At 43.3% G+C, this 20,302-nt stretch overlaps 3 protein-coding genes across 4 annotated transcripts; 1 reads left to right on the top strand and 2 right to left on the bottom strand.

Annotated features, from left to right (window-relative positions):
* Positions 1-1,089: 1,089 nt before the first annotated feature.
* Positions 1,090-4,112, bottom strand: cd164l2 (CD164 sialomucin-like 2). Of its 2 annotated transcripts, XM_026156581.1 has the most exons (6): positions 3,815-4,112; positions 3,330-3,416; positions 3,089-3,181; positions 2,957-2,998; positions 2,625-2,784; positions 1,090-2,406 (listed from the first exon to the last, which is right to left on the bottom strand). In XM_026156581.1, exons 1-6 carry the CDS (start codon positions 4,074-4,076, stop codon positions 2,391-2,393), a joined length of 660 nt encoding a protein of 219 aa, XP_026012366.1. In that variant the 5' UTR covers positions 4,077-4,112; the 3' UTR covers positions 1,090-2,390. The 2 variants fall into 2 exon arrangements, with proteins under 2 accessions (XP_026012366.1, XP_026012367.1); XM_026156582.1 differs by lacking the exon at positions 2,957-2,998.
* Positions 4,113-7,611: 3,499 nt separating this feature from the next.
* On the top strand, positions 7,612-11,221 carry gpr3 (G protein-coupled receptor 3). The gene is made up of 2 exons (XM_026156313.1): positions 7,612-7,916; positions 9,003-11,221. Exon 2 carries the CDS (start codon positions 9,033-9,035, stop codon positions 10,026-10,028), a length of 996 nt encoding a protein of 331 aa, XP_026012098.1. The 5' UTR covers positions 7,612-7,916; positions 9,003-9,032; the 3' UTR covers positions 10,029-11,221.
* wasf2 (WASP family member 2) lies at positions 11,073-20,090 on the bottom strand. Its single transcript, XM_026156311.1, has 9 exons — positions 19,982-20,090; positions 18,727-18,892; positions 18,275-18,409; positions 17,984-18,137; positions 16,769-16,886; positions 16,505-16,626; positions 15,343-15,498; positions 14,578-15,047; positions 11,073-12,507 (listed from the first exon to the last, which is right to left on the bottom strand). The coding sequence occupies exons 2-9, from the start codon at positions 18,857-18,859 to the stop codon at positions 12,347-12,349; spliced, it is 1,449 nt and encodes a 482-aa protein (XP_026012096.1). The 5' UTR covers positions 18,860-18,892; positions 19,982-20,090; the 3' UTR covers positions 11,073-12,346.
* Between the last annotated feature and the right edge of the window lie 212 nt (positions 20,091-20,302).

Below are 20,302 nucleotides of genomic sequence, written 5' to 3'. Positions count from 1 at the left end.
TACCTGGCCTTACTGTGCACAAACAAGCACGCAGATATCGAGCCTTCTGCCTGTTTTGAAGAGGAACACAGACCCATACGTGTAACCAGCCTCGGTTTAAATTTGGTAAGGTGTTGGACTTCCCTTTCCCTCAGTGGAACTGCATTGTGTGAGTGTGTGCAAGGCAGAGGGGGGAGGGTAGGAGAGGATGAAAGAAAGAAAAAGGCCCAGTTCTGTCCTTTGTCACCAAACTTGGATGACAGCCACAGTCTCCTCAGATGGGGAAAGCTTTTTTGTGTGGACTTATTCAAGCCTGTATAGGTCCTGGCTCAGACAGAGACCAAAGCATCCAACCAGCCCTCGCTCTGCTCCCCTAAAGAGTCCCATCAGTGCTCTGTTAGTGCCAAATACTGGGGTCCATACTGACACCCAGATATGATACATGGACAGGTCATTTTTATTAACAGGTCCTTGGTCTTAAGCAGATCATAGTTCAGTTCTTCTGCCGAGTTCTATTTTATTTATATAGTGCTAAATCACACCTCGGACGCCTCAAGCTGCTTCATATTTAAGGTGAAAACCCAAACAATCACATGACCCTTGTGAGAACATGGTAACAGTGGGAAGGCAAGAAATCCCTTTTAACAGGAAGAAACCTCCAGGGGAACCAGGCTCAGGGAGGGGCAGACATCTGCAGTGACCAGTTGGGGGTTATGAGGGGAGGAAATGGAGAAAATAATGATTAATAACTAATGATTAAATGCAAAGTGGTGTTAAGGTGAGTGAATAATAGGAAGTCCTCAGCAGCCTAGACCTAACTAGGGGAGGTTTCAGGGTCACCCGATCCAACCCTGATTAAATGCTTTATCAAAAAGGGTCGTTTTAAGCCTGATTTAAAAACTATGGGGGCTGTCTGTGCCCTGAATCCAAACTATGAGCTGGTTCTACAGAAGAGGGGCATGAAGCTGCAGACTCTGCCTCCTGTTCTACCTTTAAGTACTCAGGAACCACGAGTTGTGTTTGCGTATTTAAATGCAAGAAAGCAAAGACATACCAAACATACTGAGAGACACCTCTTCTTATTCCTAGTTTATTCAGGAAATCCAGTGTCATCACAAAAAAATCAAACAGCTCATATTAATGAGTTTAACCAACATTAGTATTATTTAAACAGGATCACGTCTATGTCACCTGTTTTATAACAGCAATCAAATGGTTCAAACTTTATTATAAATCTGAGAAATCAAGTCAGAGTTCTTCTCCATGACTACCACGTTGGGTTTGTCTGAACTACTGACAGTAAGAGCATCAAAATAAAAGTAATGCACCACTAGAGTCATTACTGGAGGTTTTTATAAAGATTGAAATCCTGACTCTGCTATTAGGGCTCAGGTTTTAGGTTATGGTGTGTCTTTCTCAGTGGTTCACAGGTTGTTATCACAGTTGTTATCTCTAACACTTCCTTTCCATCAGTGAGGTGCAGGTGTCCGAGCTGTAGCTTATTTTTTTCCCCACTAAAATAAGACTGGCAGTAGCAGGCCACCATAAAACAGCCGACCCCAAAGCTGGAAGCAGTGATGTCAGTGGCTATACAAGGACCTGCTGAAAATGTTTAAACAATAACTGGTGAATGAAGCAGCCTGCATGATTTTCTTCTCATGGAAATAGAAGAAGCATCACTGCTAGTAAAGCTATGTAATCACTCCTCAAACCATTTAAAATGTAGGATTACTTTTTTTTTTTTCAAAAGGCACCAAAGGAAGGCGTCTCCCTGCATCCGCAGCAGCACAAACACTCACTGCAACTTGACGGAAAGAGGTATAACAGCCTGTGAGTGGACTTTAGGACCTTAGTTACTATATTTATATTATATTAATCAATAATTTCATACATTACAGGTTAACATTTGGTTATTTTTGTTTCAAAAAAACTCTAGAAAGTTATCAAAATGCACATGAACAGAAATGTACTCAAAGACGATGGATAAAATGTTTGTTGTGACCTTGTCTGAACTACAGCCTAAATTTAATAATATAACTGCACCACACTATTTATAACAGTATAAACACCTAAATTACTGTAATTTAAGGTGAATTGTATGATCACAAAGCAGTTGCATAAAATTCTGCAGAAATCAAAGTCTTGCTTGATCGTGCATCTAACACACTGATCGTGAACTGTAAATACTGCAGTGAGCTCATGCACAGACACTTGTTACACAATGCAGTATTTTGGGAATATGTCCTCGTACAAACACACCCATCCCCCAGGGGGTACACACAGGGACCAGACCAAAAAAACGACAGGGGGAAAAAAGGAGAGGGAAAAAAATTCTTGTCGTCATAACCAGATGAGTCACCGTTCTGCTGTCCTTCTCTGCACCGTCTGCTTGTCCGTCATTTATCTTGTCTTCACTGTGGCTGCTCTCTGCATGAAGACAGACAGAAGAGTGTGTATAGACTGATGGAAAGTGTGTGTGATCAGAATCAAAACAAGACAGGCAGAGATGCTGAAGGTGAACCGTTTGCGCTGTGCATCGTGTGTTGTTGACGATTCCTGCCACCAGAGGCTGCTGTTGCACTTAACACGTTTCGCACAAACGCGTGAGATTCTGTGTTCTCCAACACCTCCGCGCATAAACTCACATGGGGTCGTAGCTGCTCTGCTCTTTGGATTTGAGGAAGCGCATGGCGAAGAATCCGCCTGCCTGCAGACACAGCACGAGTATGATGCCGCCTATGAAGCTGGACATGTCGAACTTGGCCTGGGAGAACTCGGGGGAGGAGTTGGTGTTGCTGTCATCACCTTGAGGGAAAGGACACAGAATTCACTGGTTGTTTTATATATATATATATATTTATAAAGTGCTGTCAGGGTTTTTAGCGGGTGGAGATGACTGGATTGCCTTTAGGGAATCTTTTAGTCAGCTGTTATGGGACTAGGAGATGACGTCTGAAGCAGAGTTGATTCAGTTTACCTGAAACGGTTTTACCACCTCCCGCAGCGACAGACTCTACAACTGGGGAATGAATTATGTAACAGGGTTATGAAGATGGCAGAAAAACACTTGATATCATCCCCCCCAAAATTATGTTCATTTTTTTAATACCTGTGCACAATTCAGACACTCTGGTCCAGCTGCAGTTCATGCCGTTGTCTGCCGAATCCCCTTCATCGGTCACACACATGCCTGTATCATTGCCTGAGGGAGACAGACCCCGGCATCACTCAATAATTCAGTGATCTTCTACAAACCAGGGGAGCTAGTGTTACAGCAGCATTGGTGATTGAATTACTATCAGAGGTCACGTGTGTGTGTGTGTGTGTGTGTGTGTGTGTGTGTGTGTCACCATTTGGACAAAGCCTCCAGACACAGCCTGTCAGGTTGAGCATGGAATCGCCGACACACAGGTCACATGACTCGGCTTGAGAACAATCTGTAGGAGGGACAACACTGGCAGTTAATTAGCAGTGTCAATCAAAACCCAGCTGGCTGGCCAGTGCCCATTTATTCTAAAGCAGCTTCATTATTATATGATATCCTGTTAGTCTGGACAGTATCTGAGAATGCAGAAGTTTATGATGATAAGAAAAAGATAATTGCTTCCTGTTAAACTCTCTTATTTGTGCTGCTTCGTGGTGTGTTAGTAATAATAGACAAAAAGCCATCTTACCAGTAAATAAGAAGTGAGACATTAATGAGGAAAGACAACAGATTAAAGCACGAAAATAGACAGCAGATGGCAAGCTTAGGAAGACACACAAGCAGGTTCAGAGCAAAATATACTGAAATGGACACGCTGTAAGAAAATAAAACATACGGATAGACCCATACCTGGCTGTAGATACACAGAATGGATCACTGCTAGAAGCAGCAGAGTGGAGGAGAGAACAGTAAATGCCACCAGCTGCATCCTGACTGCAACAGACACCTGCGAGCAACACCTGGAAACGTTGGCACTTAAAAGGGAGTTGATTTTAAAAACTAAAAAAAGGCTTTGAATTGAAGTCTCCTCAGCTTGTCCTCGAAAGGGTTTCTGGAGGTGATGATAACCAGGACACAATGACAGATAAGAGTGAGGAGATCTGTGTAACATGAGCGCCACTAAACTTGGTTCCCTGGCAACCAACTGGCCCACCTCAAGCCACCTGAAATGCATGCCAGTTGGAACGGACTGACACCTGTTTACCTAAGCAGGCGGTGAATGTATACACACACCTTCATTCACATATATGTCCTTATGAAGCCTATAAATTAAAGAAGGACTAATGGGAATAAACTGAGCTAAATTAGTGTTCATTTTGATGTTACCTGCACTTAAACGCATGACAAGGTTCTTTGTTTTCCCTGTTGGAACTCTGGATTTAGTGATGTGGTTGCCTGCTTTGTTAAAATTTCTAAAATCCATGTTGTGGGGACCTTGAATGTCTACGCTTCCGTTAAACAGATGTTGATATTTCAACATCATGAAAAGGGTGATCATCAAAGTCACTTGCAGTCAGCTTCATCGGCACCAAATGTCATGTGATGCCCATGAAGATATCAAGAATAAAATAGCTGAAAAATGCTGCTGACCTTTTAAACCTGAGGTTTATGTTGCTATTGTAGCTAAAATTCATTCCTTCAATGTCTTTTGTGACTTATTGAGATTCTTTTATCTACCCAGATCCCCCAAAACATCCAAAAAATGAACAGCTTCAAAAATGAATTCATGCTAATTCATGTTATTCATACTTACAGCAATACAAGTCAAGTAGAGGAAGGTTTAATAGACCTTGATCTAGATATAACAAGAGCTAATAAGGTCTTCATATCCCTTTAAAGATTTCCAACAGGCTTCTGCTAAAAAAGTACATTGGCTTTTCAACTATTCTGTACTCACATTTTTACCTCGGTGATGAAATTAAGATTTTTTTTTAAAAAACTTTTTTACTGTATACCTTTTAAGCATCACCACCCACCTATTGATAGAATATGTTTCTTGTACTTTATCTGTGCAAATAAATATAAAATATCCCAGATAAATGTAAAGAAAGAGACAAAGAAAACCATTGTAACACTCTGTGACACTAGCCTAGATCGGGATGTTTGTAGTAATGTTACTCTTAATGTGTGATTAATTGTAAAAGCTGAAGAGGTTACAGTTAAATCGCACATTCCTATTGGTAAAGCTGGATCTGGATGTAAAGGACCAGACGTGAGTATTGAGCATTACTGTTTGAAACTACAGTGAAGTCCATATGGGATTTTGGACAATGACACATTTTCTGTTTGTCTACAAATCACAGCAGTATGTTTTGTTTTTTAATCCAACAATCCAGATGTAAATGAGGGGCAGACTTTGAGCTTTACTTCAAGTGGTTTAACAAAAGTATTACATGATATAAGCAGTTTCAACAGCAATTAAGCAATGTTTCCTGGTTATTCCATGACAAATCAGGCTGGTGAGAGACCTGGAGTTGATTCCAAGTGTTGAGCTCTGTAGATTTTCAGCAGAACTCTCAACATGATGTCCAAAGAGACATAGATGTAGGTGATGGAGGTAAGGCTGAAAAACCAAATAGTCTTGTTAGAGAAATAGCAAAATCCTTATAGGACAGGACAAATCAACAACTGACCTTCTCGGCTACACAAAAAAGCCTGAAAAGCAAAAAAACCCCTCATCTGATTAAGAAAAACCCTTCACATCATCTAAAGACAGAGAATCTGTCCATGATGCCCAGGTGTTCTAGACTTCAGACTGTTTCATGTTCGTTAAACCATTTGATGTAAAGCTCAGACTCTGCATCTGAATCACATCCTGGTTGTTTGATTTTAAAGCGACTGTGATGTACAGAAAGGCAACATTACAAAAAATTGCGTCATTTCCAAAAACCTGTGGCGCATGGGGTTAGCTCAGAGTACAAAGGTGCTCAGGTTTTGCTTTTTATAAGAGGCTCCACAACGTGCAGCTGGGCAAATGCATCAGCACAAACTGCACAAGTGCTTCCGACCTTTTAAGTTGTCGCTTTGTGATGCAGATGCACTGAGTCACAGCCCCCAATCAGGCCGCAGGGGAAAAAAACGTGCAGGATCACGACAAAACTTTGCAGCTTTATGCAATGATCGCCACCTCCTCCACTCACACCGACGTGGCTCCTTTAACTCCCACATCTCATATGCTCTGGCACCCATTGTCTGGGTAGATCTTTCTTCAGAGTGGCTCGTGTGTGTTAGGAAGCAAAGAAAACACACACACAAAGGGATATTCCGCAATCCTGTTCCACACGATTTCCTCCTCCGCTGTGGGCAAGCAATCTACAACACCGGCCACAGACTAGTTTACACTCCACGGAGCACTGCTAGTATTAGAAAAGATATACATGACATAATAACATAAAGGACAGGGTGGCACACGCACACGCACACACAAATAATCTATAATTATTAAGTGCTTTACATTAATGTTTTAAAGCACAGTTAATATTTTAACAAAATAGTTTAATGCTGTGTAAAAAGAAGTGGGTAACATGAGCAGAGCAGCCGTGATTCTGCAGAAATTTGTAGAAGCTGCTTAATACCGGCGACATTTACGAAGGTGACAAGTGTTGCGCCTCAACTCTGCTCGGTGACGTAGGAGGGGTGTATCGACAGGAAGCGTGTCCTAATATGGCTCGAACAAGACGAGATTCCCCCAGTTAGCTCAGCGCCGTGCGCCACCACGCAGACAGCTGTTGAGCCCAGCCTGTAGCGTCCTACGCTTCGTGTCAAACCGGGGGAAGCCACGAATCCCCTGCTGCTGTATTACTGTAGGGGAGGTGGGGGCGTGTATTTCTGTGAAGCGATACTAAAAATCAAAAAAAGACGAGACAAATACGGTGGATAACAAGCAAAATGTACGACTGATTCCTGTCTTTGCTGGATTGTAGGAAAACTCTCACCACCCACGGCCTAAACACAAATGCTCAATCCTCTTAGAAGATTTCTAAATGATTATGAGGCTGTGCGAGGCTCATAAAGACAAGTTATATCTATATATCTATTTATCTTTCTACATATATAATATGTATGTATGCTGATGTTATTTTGAAAACAGTTTTAGTGTATAATACTTCTTGAATTTTACCCAGCACTCCATATTAGTATACCCATATCTCTGTTAGTGCAACCATGCACGCACAGGCCAGTTTTTCACCACTTCACCCTCAAGAATATTTCACCTATGTGCTTTACATAAATTTAAATTGTGTTTAAAAAGAGTTCAGTGTGTGCTAAAGCTGCTCCCCATCATTCGTTCATTCAGCAGGCTCTCTGTCTCCCTGTACGACATCTCCCCATGAGTCATACTCTGAGATTCAGCACCGTGGACAGCTCCAGCGCTTTGCGTTGTGCGCTCACAGCTGCCAAGTTCCAGCCCTGCCCAACACAAACTCGTATCCTCACCTTCAGCAAGGGGTCTGGGTCTTATTGAGAAAACGTGTGTGTCCGTCGATGGTCGTTATTTATAAGAAATGAAAGCATTAGCGAGCCGCAGTGGGAGGGGCGACGGGGCTCTGCCGCATTTTTCTGAATGAAATTACTCCATGGACGTCCCCTCCCACTTCTCCCCGCATCCCTGGCGCCGTCCCTTGATTGGTCGAGGCTCCCAGTCACTGACGTCAGACAGACTCTTGTGGATGAGCCCGCGCGCAAGAACATTCATTCTGCCTCCAGTGAGCGATTCGGCGAGCTTGAAGAAGGAGAGATGCAAGCGACGCCAGGTGAGAGTTTGGCGCAACTTTGGTGAAGACGGGAACGCGGAGCTGTGTCTACACGGGAACCGTCGGTATTTAAACCTGCTGTCGAGCCTTACCGCGAACAGCCTCACCTCGGCTCCATCACCTGTGCTGGATCTTACAGGAGAAAGAGAGAAAAAAATCAGTGTGACTCCCTCAGAGGACTGACTCGTTTAAATAAGGTGAGAGGAATTTAGTACATGCTCGTAAACGTGTCTCGGTACGTGCATGTGTTGGGGGGCACGCTCTACGGTGCAGTGAACCTGCATTTGTATGATACTTAAGGGTCCCCTGCGTCAGGAGGTGGGATATACCTCCTCACTGTGGGAACGGAGAAAGAGCGCGGGGTAGGGGGGGACTCAGTGCCCGAGGAGCGCAGAAATAATGCGCTTATAACGTTCCTGCAGGACGTCCAGTTTGTTTTCATGTGTGCGAGCAGATAACTGATAAGATCCTTACCGCGCAGATTTTCTCGTGCATGCATGTTGCACGTAGAATTTATTCGAGGTTCTGCGCCTCTGCTGTGCGGCATCACGAGGAAAACCCAGACTGTGGCTTACATAATAAATCGAGTTTACATATAGCCACGCGCACATATGCCTTAAACTGTAATCCTATTTTAAAATGATGCCGTTCATTCATTCTTTTCAGTGGGCAGCAAATGATAGCCAACCTTTTACAGTCACGTGTTAGCCTGGTGATTAATTAAATATTATATATCTATCCCAAATCATTCAAAATACATATCCTGTTGGTTGACTGGAAGTTTCGCTCCTTCCCACAAGACTTCCAGTCACGAGATGAATCTCGTGACGTCCCAAAATACAAACACATAGATTTGGGTAACTGTTAAAAAAAAAATTGAAAAAAAGTGATAATTTTTAAAGAAATAAAACCTTATATGGGCTTTCAAAACTACCTTTTTTCTACATAGCTATTGGAAAGTAGTTTTTTGTGTTGTTTTCCCAAAATGGAGCAGGTAATGATATCACAAAGAGCAGGAGAACACAACATCTGAAGGTCTTATAGTGGTAGGATGGTTTCTCAATAGCTCAGCCGTGTTGGATTACAAGATTATAGCATTTGAAGCAGCGCATTAGCACATCAAGTGCTCTTCTGCTCTGTGTGATGCTACAGCCTGCATCCTGTGGCTCAAACCACACCAGCTTCTGTTTCTGGAAATGCTGTTCGATGGACATGTGGGAGCTGTGGTAGTGACTCATCTTTCTGATAGTAACGTATTTCTCAATTTTTTCTCTCTCCTTTAGGTTTTATTGGTGTGACTGCTGAACCAAACAATGATCCTGAACGCCACAGACTTGGGCTGGGATTCTGAATCCTCAGGTGCAGAGCCCATCATCCCATCAGACCAACTGGGAAAGTCATCTGCTTATGAACTCCCACCTCTCACAGCGTGGGGCGTGGCCCTCTGTGTTTCAGGGACCCTCATTGCGACTGAGAATGCCATCGTAGTCATCACAATCCTGGCCACCTCATCTCTTCGTGCCCCTGTCTTCCTGCTGCTTGCCAGCCTTGGTATGGCTGATCTTCTGGCTGGTGTGGCGCTGATTCTGCACTTCCTCTTCATGTTCTGTGTGGAGCCCAGTGATTGGTCAGAACTGCTGACCTCAGGACTACTGGTGACATCACTGACTGCCTCCCTCTGTAGCCTAATGGGTGTTGCCCTGGACAGGTATCTGTCTCTGAGCCACGCCCTCACCTACGGCTCAGGCCAGTCACGGCGGAGAGCCGCCATCCTCCTGCTGCTGGTCTGGTTGGGTGCATGCATGATTGGGGCGGGGCCAGCAATGGGATGGCACTGTCTTGAAGACCCAAATTCCTGTTCTGTAGCACGACCTCTGACCCGGACATATCTATCGCTGCTGTGTGGGGGCTTCCTAGTGGTTGTAATGGTAACCCTGCAATTGTACGCTGGGATCTGCCGTGTTGCTAGGCGGCATGCCCATGCCATCGCTACCCAAAGGCATTTCCTCCCTTCCAATCAGTCATATGCAAGCAAGCACGGCAGCGGGAGAGGTTTCTCTAGGTTGCTCCTGGTCCTCAGTGTGTTTGTGGGCTGCTGGATGCCCTTCTCCCTCTGGGGGCTGCTGGGAGATGCGTCCAGCCCTCCTCTGTACACCTATGCCACCTTGGTGCCAGCTGCAGGCAGCTCCCTACTAAACCCCATTCTCTACAGCCTGAGACACAAAGACATTCGCAAGGTGCTGCTCCACGCCTGCTGCCCACACAGATACTCGCACAGCACACACATACACTACCCTGTTGATGTGTAAACTGCCAAACCTCAGCAGACTCAACCCAACATAAGATCTATGCCAGACATATCACCGTTTGTGTGCCAAAATACACTCATTGCTGCACTGACTGTCACTTGGACTCTGACACATGTATACTCCCACACACGCAGGCAGCACTTTTCAGAGATAAAAGTGTTTCTACAAATCAGAATGTACTGAGCTGTCCTGGCTGGTGGCCATCTTGGGACAAAAGATACTGTTTGTGCTGTGTACCTCATTCTCAGTCAACTGTAGCTTCACTGGATTCCCAGAAGAAAACAATCACAGAAATACTATATGTGTATTATACATATATAAATATATATATATAAAACAGACTTTATGAGTATCGGCACTTTACAACAGGATTGGAGAGATTATAAATAGAAGCCTTTCACAGTGTAATGACATGTGATCCAAAGCCTGAGTTCATTTACTTGAATGTCTGCAAAGCAACATGTTCTATAATGTTGAGAGTATATTTTGCACATGTTGTTAAAGGCACTTTGAAACATACTGACAGTATGTTCGAGTTGCACAACCATTTTTAAAAAATTTTTTTTTTTTTTAAAAATGAATATTTTATACTGGTGAATAATAAATGATTTTTTTCTACCAAGTGACGTCATCCTTCTTCACTGCTAGCAGGGCTTTTAGTGCTTGTCTCTTTCCATCTCTCACTCTTTAACTCGGACCGCTGCTGCTGTTCCTGTATCTTAAATTATTTCGTGTTCGAAGCAATGGGCGATGTTATTACCGTCCTGGAGCACCCACTGCATCCTTGAAGCAGCCGTGGCATGAGAATGCGGCGATTATGCAAGAGGTTTCTCTCTCCTCCTACCAGTTTTCTGAAAATTTCTGCAGTCAGTTCGTTTTCACACTCTCTACGCACGCGGCACCGAGGGCTATGAAAGGTGTCCAGCAAAGACATAAAGAGGATGAGTCACTGGAAGCCTGAGCAGAGCTTTTTTTCCTCCTCCTTCAAGGTTTAACCTCTCACTTAAGACATCATAGCACACACACCAAACACTGAACAGTCAGTGAAATTCACTCTCTTTATTGAACGAACTAATCATTTGGAAATTTAAGGCAGGAGAAGCAGATCTTTGGCTAAGCATGCCGTGTCATGGTGCATTAACACAGACAGACTTAAAAGAAAAGGCACTTAAAAAAAAAAAAAGTGGTCCACATTAAACAGTCAGTTCATTGGACTCATCATCATAGTTTTGGAGAAAGCTGACAGGAACCTGTATTGCTAACCAAATTAAGGCACAGACACTGAAATTCAGTATAAAAAGGCACTGTGATTAAAGCAACAAATTCTAGTTGATCCCCAGAAAATCTCAGAATACAATTGCAGGAAGAAAAACATAAGAAAAGTAAAATACATTAGCTAAAAAAATAACATTAAAAATAAAAATCAAGTTATTAATGTTAATTTCTGCATATGTTAAGTATGGCAAACTTATCCAACACTCCTGGTGTCTGACATCAGCCAATACCTCTCTCCTTATCTCACTGAATAATTAATTACTGAGTTTGTTTATGAGCTACAACCACAAGACAAAGGTTCTCATGAAACCACTTAAAAAACAAAGAAAAAGTGAGAAGACAAAATACAAAATGTAATAAAAACTGTGCTTTGGGATTTAAAGTGATTGAATTAATAATCCATAGATATAAACTTTACATCCGTATCACATAATCTATGAAGAAGCTTGTCTTTCCATCGATACATATAACTACTGTGAACTGAAGCTGTTGCACGTGTGTGTGTGCTTGTGTTCGATTTTACTCTCTAGTATCTGTTGCCATAATGCACCACAGCCACTAAAAACCAGGCTTTAAGCCCTCAGCAAAGGATACCTGACTGTAACAGACACGCAGAGAGAGGCGGAGGTGATGCATTTAGGCACGCGCTCAGGAGAGACGTGCCTCACATCACATAGCGCTCTTGCATCAATAACAGCCGTGTGTCATCCAATGAGAATTAATGGCAAACTAGGACAAAACCAGACACGCTCGCTCCATTTATAATTCTGACATAAATTATTTTGAATATATACGTGACCGGATCGAGGAATGTGATTTGAAATTGGTCACAAGCAAATACAACATGCACACGTCCTCTCAAAGTGACCAGCTTTCACACAAAAAATACACAGACCTCTGTGCTGTTTGTACTTGAAGGCTGGAATCTGAATGGGAATGCACAGGTGTTTTCTAAGACTGAGGAAGAAAACAAACAAACAACCACACACACACACAGACAGACACAAACACGCACACGGTAGTGAGAGGAAAAAGGATGGCGATCAATCGGACCAGTCATCGTCCTCTCCGAACTCGGAGGAGTCGTCCTCGCTGTCGCTGCACTCCACGGCGATACGGCGCGACAGGATGGCGGCCACATCGTTGCCGAAGTGATCCCTCTTCTCCTGCTCCCGCTGTTCCTCCACCTTCCGCAGGTTGAAACCTGAAAGCGTGTTAAACGGTTTAAAGGCGTGTTCAACATCTGAGTAATCTTTATCCAGCTTAACTCTGTCATTATTTAGGTCATTCATAGAAAAACGCTGTCATCACTGACTATCAAGGTAATCAGGGAGCTGGCAGATAGTAGTCACAAATCATGTATGGCACTTGAAGGAAAGAGTCCACATACTCAATACTTAAAATGCAGTTTTTAAGTATTTAATATCATTCGAGACCAGCACACATTGTCTTTTTAAAAGCTGAACGTGTTACCTAAGGTCCTTGACTTAATTAATTACAGCTCAGTGGCATAATTCATTTCCTCCTCTGCCCTCTTCCCTGCTGTGCTGATACAGAGACATACTGTTTCCAGATAATGGTTTGAGGCGAGTGGGAGTTGACTGCAGCGTTAAAGTCTACAACAAATCAACTAGTTTAAGATAAACAGCTCATAAAGCTCAACAATAACACATGATTAGCATATCATTTTGTATGTATCACAGGATGATGAGAACCGTATGGTTGTGAAGAGGGAGTATCAGTTTGACTGCAGAGCTGGAGGAGTCAAGGACATCACACTTATTTATGTAAGCCGCAACATGTTGTGGAGAAAATACTCACTGCCGAGTGGAGAAAACAAAAAACAAACCCAAAAAAAACCAAACAAACCATTCAGGGTTTTGAAGGACTTTTCTTGTCAGCAGCCTTGATTCAAATTAATGGTTAAAACGCTCAAAATAGCCACTTTATTCACCTGCTGTTAATGTAAATGTCTCATTAGCCAATCACATGACCGTAACCAAAAAACATTTATGTGGCACAGCTGTTGATGCCAGAGTACTTCAGAAACTGCTGATCTACTGGGATTTCCCCAAACAACCATCTCTAGGGCTTAAAACACTGAAGAAATGTTTCCTGGTCTGAGTTTTGATTTCCGACTTTGGGCCCGTAATTACCAGCCGATCGTTATTCAGCACAGTCTAGCCAAGTACTGTTGCTGACCATGTCCATGTTCATGACCAGAGTGTAACACATCATGTCACAAAGCTCAAATCATCTCAAACTGGCTTCTTGAACATGAGTTCACGGTTTGTAGGTCCCCGTTTTTTTTTTATTTTTAATGCATGCCACTTTGTTTATACTCCTGCTCAAACGTATCACACTGTTTCACTCACTGACAGCTGGGAGTAAAAATGTGTCAAAAAACAGCGGCAGGCAGCAGGGACCAAATTAAGTAGTAAACATTGCAGGATTCAAATTTTTTTTTCTCCAATCTGCTTTGTAAATGTTTCGCAAGTAAGGGAATGCACAGACAAAGTAAATGGTGACATGTCAGTGTGCACAAACGCAGAGCATATATCTTCTTTACTCTTTGGTAGTTCAAGTATTGTGTTAGTGCTTAAATCTTTATCTGAGAAACTAGCACTGATAATCACGTTTTAGAACAATAGTGGTGTTAAAAGAAAAGGGTGTGCATATCTCACTGCTAGATGTCAGTGGATTGCAGTCAACTGATATCTATTTTCTCACATTTCCCAATTCAAGTGCATGAATTAAGCTACGGTGGCTGTTGTAGGACAAAAACAACAACTCTGGAGTGTTTTGTTCAGAGGGAAAGTGTGCTTTTTAAGACTCTTTAACCATGTCAGCTGTTTGAAGATGAGAGGGCTGCATGTCTAATCTCCTGCCAAGAAGTAATTTTGAAAATACCAGGAATAAATAAGCATGTTTTTGCACTTTTTCCTGATTTACAGCCCTGACTTCAATTTAGGAGATGAGGCCTGATGTGAGGAGGAACAGATGATGCTTTATTTAGATGCCACTGCTGTTGTCTCTTCATGTTTTCATTACTTTGGTGAAGGGGCCCTGTTCTCCCGTGATAAAAGATAAGTCTGATCTTTTATATCTTGATTCTGACACAAATTAAAGTTTGCGACACAAGAACGCCTACAAGTTAATTCTTCATGGTTCGTTATATATGTATGTTTGCTATGTGTTGCATGTTTTATTTGTTTCCCATGTTTGACACTTTGGTCCGGCCCATGAGGCCCGAGGTGTTCCTGCGGTGCTTTACCTTGTCGGATGGCCTGCAGCAGGTCACTGCGAGCGTCACTGACGGGCTCTGGCTGAGGTTTGGGAGCAGAACAGGCTGTTACCCCGCCAGAAGGTGGCGGACGAGGAGCAGAACTTTCGAAAGGTGGTGGAGGAGGACCGGGGGGAGGCGGTGGAGGAGGTGGTGGCGGTGGACCCCCGCCTGCAGGCATAGGTGGTGGAGGAGGGATGGCGGACATAGATGGGGGAGGAGGGGGAGCAGGTGGAGCGGAAGAGGAGAAGAAGGGAGGGGGAGAAGGTGGGGTGTCAAAGCCAGAGGGAGGTGGGGGAATCCCAAAACCAGAAGGTGGAGGAGGGGGAGGAGGTGCAGGGGGAGGAGAGAGACTTGGGCGGGAGTTGTTCGGGGAAGAAGCATTGGGGGGAGCTGGGGGAGGGTGGCTTGGACTCAGCATGCTGACACGCTTCTGGGTGGGTGCTCCATCGTTACCATACCTGTAAGTGATGGAGAGGAAGTTGGAGGTATAAAGGATAATATAAACGGCATAATGGAGCCTTCACTTCCCTCCATTAACCTGCAATTTGTGTGCAGCTGCTTCCAGAGCAGCTCCTATTCATTAAAGAATCACAAAGTCAAAGACTATAATCCGTTTAGCTTCAGCTCAGAAGGCGCGTATAGGATTTCAGTGTAGCTGTACGTGTGGCTGTACTTTCACTACATGTTTGCACGGGTGGTGGTGCAATGTGTGGAGCATGTGTGGGCCGGTATGTATGATGTTACAGTACTTACGCCATGTCCGGAGGCGGAGGAGGCAATTCGTCGGGACCGGGAGGAGGAGGAGGCGAGCCAGGATCATAAGCATAGGAGTTTGTGCTAAGCTCAAGGCTTTCAGAGTTGAAGCCCTCCCCAGATCCAATACTTCCATTCAGGCCCTCACAAGAATTCCTTATAAGAAATGAGACATCGCTGTGAGCCCAAAAATAAACCAGACCACAAGTAACAAATAATAAGAAACACGGACGTGACTAGCATTTTGTGCTCAGGCCGCATCTGTTTATGCGCATTTATAACAATTTCATAGACGTGCCAAACGCATTTTAAAGCAGCAGAAACAGATTGTTACACAAAGTGTTGAGAGAGAATAGCTTGTTCTTCACCTATACAGCTTGTCAGGAAATCGGACTTTTTCTCCTTATCAGGCCTGCTGTGAGGCTGATGAAACACTGCAGGAGCTGAATCAGCAAAACTTCCCATTTTGGTAAAAAGAATATAATCCAAAACGAGGAATTTAGGACTCTTTGATGTTATTATAATGGGTACTATTAACTAATTTGTGTACATATATCTGTTGTATTCATTCTTTTAATTATAATATATATTAAAATTAAAAAACAAACATATACACACATATGCGCACGCGCACACACACACACACACACACACACACACACACACACACACACACACACACACATAAAAGTATGCAACAGTATTAGTACCATCAAGAACAGGGCCCAGTGTGACTCACACATTTGTTTACTGCAATTTTCCAATGACGGCCAGCTCTACACCCAACCCCCCGAGAACATTTTCTGACAGGACATACCATCCAAACCACTGTGTACAGATCCAGTGATAAAAGGGGAAAGAATGAGCAAAATAATGTCTCATCTGTTATTTTACTTTGTAAAGAGAAACAATAGATTTTTATTGTATTAATTAAATGATTTATAAGATGCTTGAAATCCACATTAAAGCCTACTGGGTATGTCAGGGCTCAGAGCCACTGCAGCCTTGTGGATGACGCTGGATGAAAATGATTGATGTTTTGTGATGGACTATTGTGAAGATATTATTTTACTATAATTCGACTTTGATGGTTTTTGTTCTTTTGATTCCTGGTCAGTGTTAATGACTGATAAACAAAAAGGAGGCATCTCAGAAAACTTACATCAAGTCAGACTTTGGTACAACAAACTCCTCTCCCATCTTACGCCGTTCCCATTCATCCTTTCTGGTCTTGATCTTTCGAGGATTGAGGGTCCGTTGGTTCAGATGGTCTTTCTTTTCCTTCTGCTCATTAAGGAGACGGTTTAAAAAGTGCAAGATTAGCACTGGATTCGAAAATTTTCATGTGATGTGACTAATTGTAGATTGCTTTTACTTGTGTAATGACTCATGTCTTTGTGCGTATGAGGGTGTTTAGGAGTCTCACTCTGTGCTTGCGTTTCTCCTTCATGATGTCCTTGGTGTCCTGCAGCATCTTCTCCTTCCACAGGTCAAAGAAGTAGGAGGAATCGGTGTAAAACTTTAGGGCCTCCCTCCCGTCGTCTCTGTAGACAACAATTTACAGACATTAATAATTATTTCTAGGTATCAGTTGCACAATGTGCCATCTTACAAGTATGAAAAAAAAAAACAGTGTTAGTTAAAAGATGGTTATCTGGCATGTGTGTTAGTCTTAAGACGCCAGTAAACTTCCCTTTTTAAAAGAAAACTTCACTAAAAATACATTAATGTCTTTAGTCACATCCAGATCACACCGCACGGATAAATCATTGTCCATAAACAATGATCCGAGTCAAATTATCACCACATTTACATTCAAACCAGGAACAGCTCTACACATTACATTTAACATTGCCTTCTGATTATTCACACTTCAGATGACATATGACATATCGTGCCTTGTAAATGATCTACACTCACAGATATCTTAGCTTGTGACTAAAGACGCTTTACATGCATCCATCCGTCCCTTTTTCCCCCCCACTTATCTAGGCTGGAGCCTATCCCAACTACTACACAGCAAAAGGCATTCACAGTCACATTCACACCCACAGTTGATTCATAATCAACAATTAACATGAAATGCATGTCTTTTGACTGTGGGAGGAAGCCGGAGCAGCTGGAGAGAACCCAGGCAATGGTGCTAACCACGACACCGCCATACTGCCCTCTGGGGTTATTTCCCACAGAATATCTTTCCACAATCAATTGATTGGTGGGTTATTTAACAGCAAAAGCAACAAGTGTGGCTTGTCAAACAGCTGCCAGAATTAAAACCCCAAAACTGCCTGGACTTAAAGAGGTTACACACTAAAAACAAAACAACAGGGAAAACTATGGCGTCGACACCATAATTCTCTAGGATTTTGTAACGGCGTACTATGCGTTTTCTAGTGTAAAACTGCCATTCGTGTTAGACTGAGCCTCCTTAAATCAAACCTAATACTGCCCAGACACCTCCGAGACCCTCTCCTTGATAAGAAGCACATGTAACAGGGGTAAGCTTAAATAATGCACATTACAAGAATCTCCCATGCATGTGTGTTTCCATATGGGCACATGTGCTTGCACGTGTTCTTGTTATTCACTGCTGGAGCTGCTGCAGTGGGTAAATATGAGCTTGGCCTGTGCAGCATCTTACCGGTATACGCTGAGCTGGTTGAGCGGTGGAGGAGGATCGCAGGTCGTGTAAGTGTCTTGTACAGGCATTGGCAGAGATGGCCTGGTGAAGAGCTGCTGGTCCTGGGTCAGACTGCTTTTAAAAGCCTTCTTTGCAGTGATTCCATGCAAAGAAACTGAGAGAAACAGACCGGCAATGTTTTAAACATGTATTGTGTTCATTAGATTCTCTGCAAAGGAGGTTTCAAACCAATACTCTACACTGATACCAGTATAAGTAGTAACGTTAACAGTAAAATGTGCAAGTACATACCCTCCTCTTCTTTGGGGTCCAGCTGGGTGACTTTAACCTGCAGGCGATCCACTCTTTCTCCAAGCGAGCTCACCCTGCCGGCAAATTCTCCAGCCTGAACAAACAGCTCCCCGAACACGTCCTCTGCATATTTGCCTGCACGCGTGCGTGCACACACACACACACACACACACACACACACACACACACACACACACACACACACACACACACACACACACACACACACACACACACACACACACACACACACACACACACACACACACAAGTTTCTCACTTGCACCAATTAAAGGATTTATCTCACGCATGCATAGCCAATGAAAATTCACATCTACATAAAAATGCATTAACTTTTTTTTTAAAACAATAAAGATCCATGTAATACATATTCATAACTGCTCATTAACCATTCATACACACACTGACACCCGAGCATAACAGAAGCTTACTGAGGCTGCCGAGCTGGCGGATGATGTTGGCCAGGCTTATGTTGGTGACACATTCCAGCTCACTGCGGATGTTAGAAGGAATGGGATGGCGACAAATATGCCGCGGCTCTATATTCCTCGTCACCAGAGGCATGGTGGGGTGTGCTGGGGGTAGGGCAGCCCAACCCTGTTGGAAAAGGAGAGGTAGGTCAGGGGAGTGAAAAACATATAAATGTAATCAAATTAATATTCAATTTTACTATACTTTTGCACCCAATGAGCACCTATTTTCATTATGACACGACTGTGAACTGGTCCTAAATAAGTCACATGAGACAGACGCCTACAAAAATACACTGACCCAGACAGAGCTAAAGCAGAAGCAAAACTATGCCTTCGCTCCACCCATCGAGCATGCACCACCCACCCGGTTTAGAGTGGACAAATCTAAAATGTCCAAAATAGCAAAGAGCAGAACTAGGTGGATTTGTGATTTCCGCACTGCTTAGAGCAGTGGAAACACATCACGTTATTTTAAACAGATTAGTCAGGGCAGCCGTGTGAGCTCACGCAGTGCAGTAACTCCACAGTGTCCAGACTGAATAAGATAAGCAAACGACAGTTCCTATTAAGGGGTCAGAGATTTGCAGTGACTGCAGACTCTCCCTGCTTTCAACACAGTGCGGCCTTGATTTTGGTTTACTCTCTAAGTACACCCTGTTTTGACTGCTGTTGCCCATTGCAGCTGCCTAATTACAAGTTTTTTCCTGTTGGTGGTGAATCATGGCATAAATGTTACTGTGTGTAGAAAAGGAAAGAAAAAGAAAGCGGGAAAAATGGAGGGTCGCTACCTTCGTACCTCGGGATGTGTATATTATTACCAAGCTACCTGGAGGATTTAGTGATTAATCATGAATGAAGGAATGCGTCCATTTCAGGCTTAGAGGCTTGTTCGTCACTGACAGGTCGCCCACTCTGCCTTTGACAAAGTGCTATTAGCTAGCTTTACTGCACTTTTCCCCCCAACTTTACACCGAGCTCCTAACTTTCTCTGACGTGAGTAAATACGTGGTAAAAAAAAAAAAAAAAAGACGGGTTACACTTTTTTTGCGCCACTAACTTAACTTAAATGGAATAAATGTAACTTGGGATCTCGGCCTTCTCAGAGCAGGAAGTAACTTCTAGGCGTCTCTTATATCGAAGGAAAAGCCAAACAAACGTACATTTACGCCACTCGCTTAAACAAAACAACACACAACAAAGACATTTCACTTACCGTCAAACCTGGTAACCTTAGACGTCTCTTTATACAGCCCTACAATTGTTATTGTCTCAAGATTTTTCTTAAGAAATGTTGTTCGGTACTGTATGCGGGACCGAGCTAAACAGATCGCCCAAGTCCCGGGGTTGCGAACTTCTGATTGGTCGAGCGGCGGAGTTCTTTGAAGCTGATTGGCTGCTGGGCCTGTCACCTGCTATAACCGAGAACAGGATGTGGAAATTGCAACGTAAAAAGCGCAACTCCACCCAAACTAGTGGCAAACATCTGTCCGCAATTTACGTAAGAGAGGGTGGAGGCAGCGGCACATTCCAACGT

Source organism: Astatotilapia calliptera, chromosome 22, assembly GCF_900246225.1.
Source record: "Astatotilapia calliptera chromosome 22, fAstCal1.2, whole genome shotgun sequence".
Lineage (NCBI taxonomy): Eukaryota > Metazoa > Chordata > Actinopteri > Cichliformes > Cichlidae > Astatotilapia > Astatotilapia calliptera.
The sequence above is the reverse complement of the archived record's forward strand: the minus strand, read 5'-3'. Positions and strand labels throughout refer to the sequence as shown.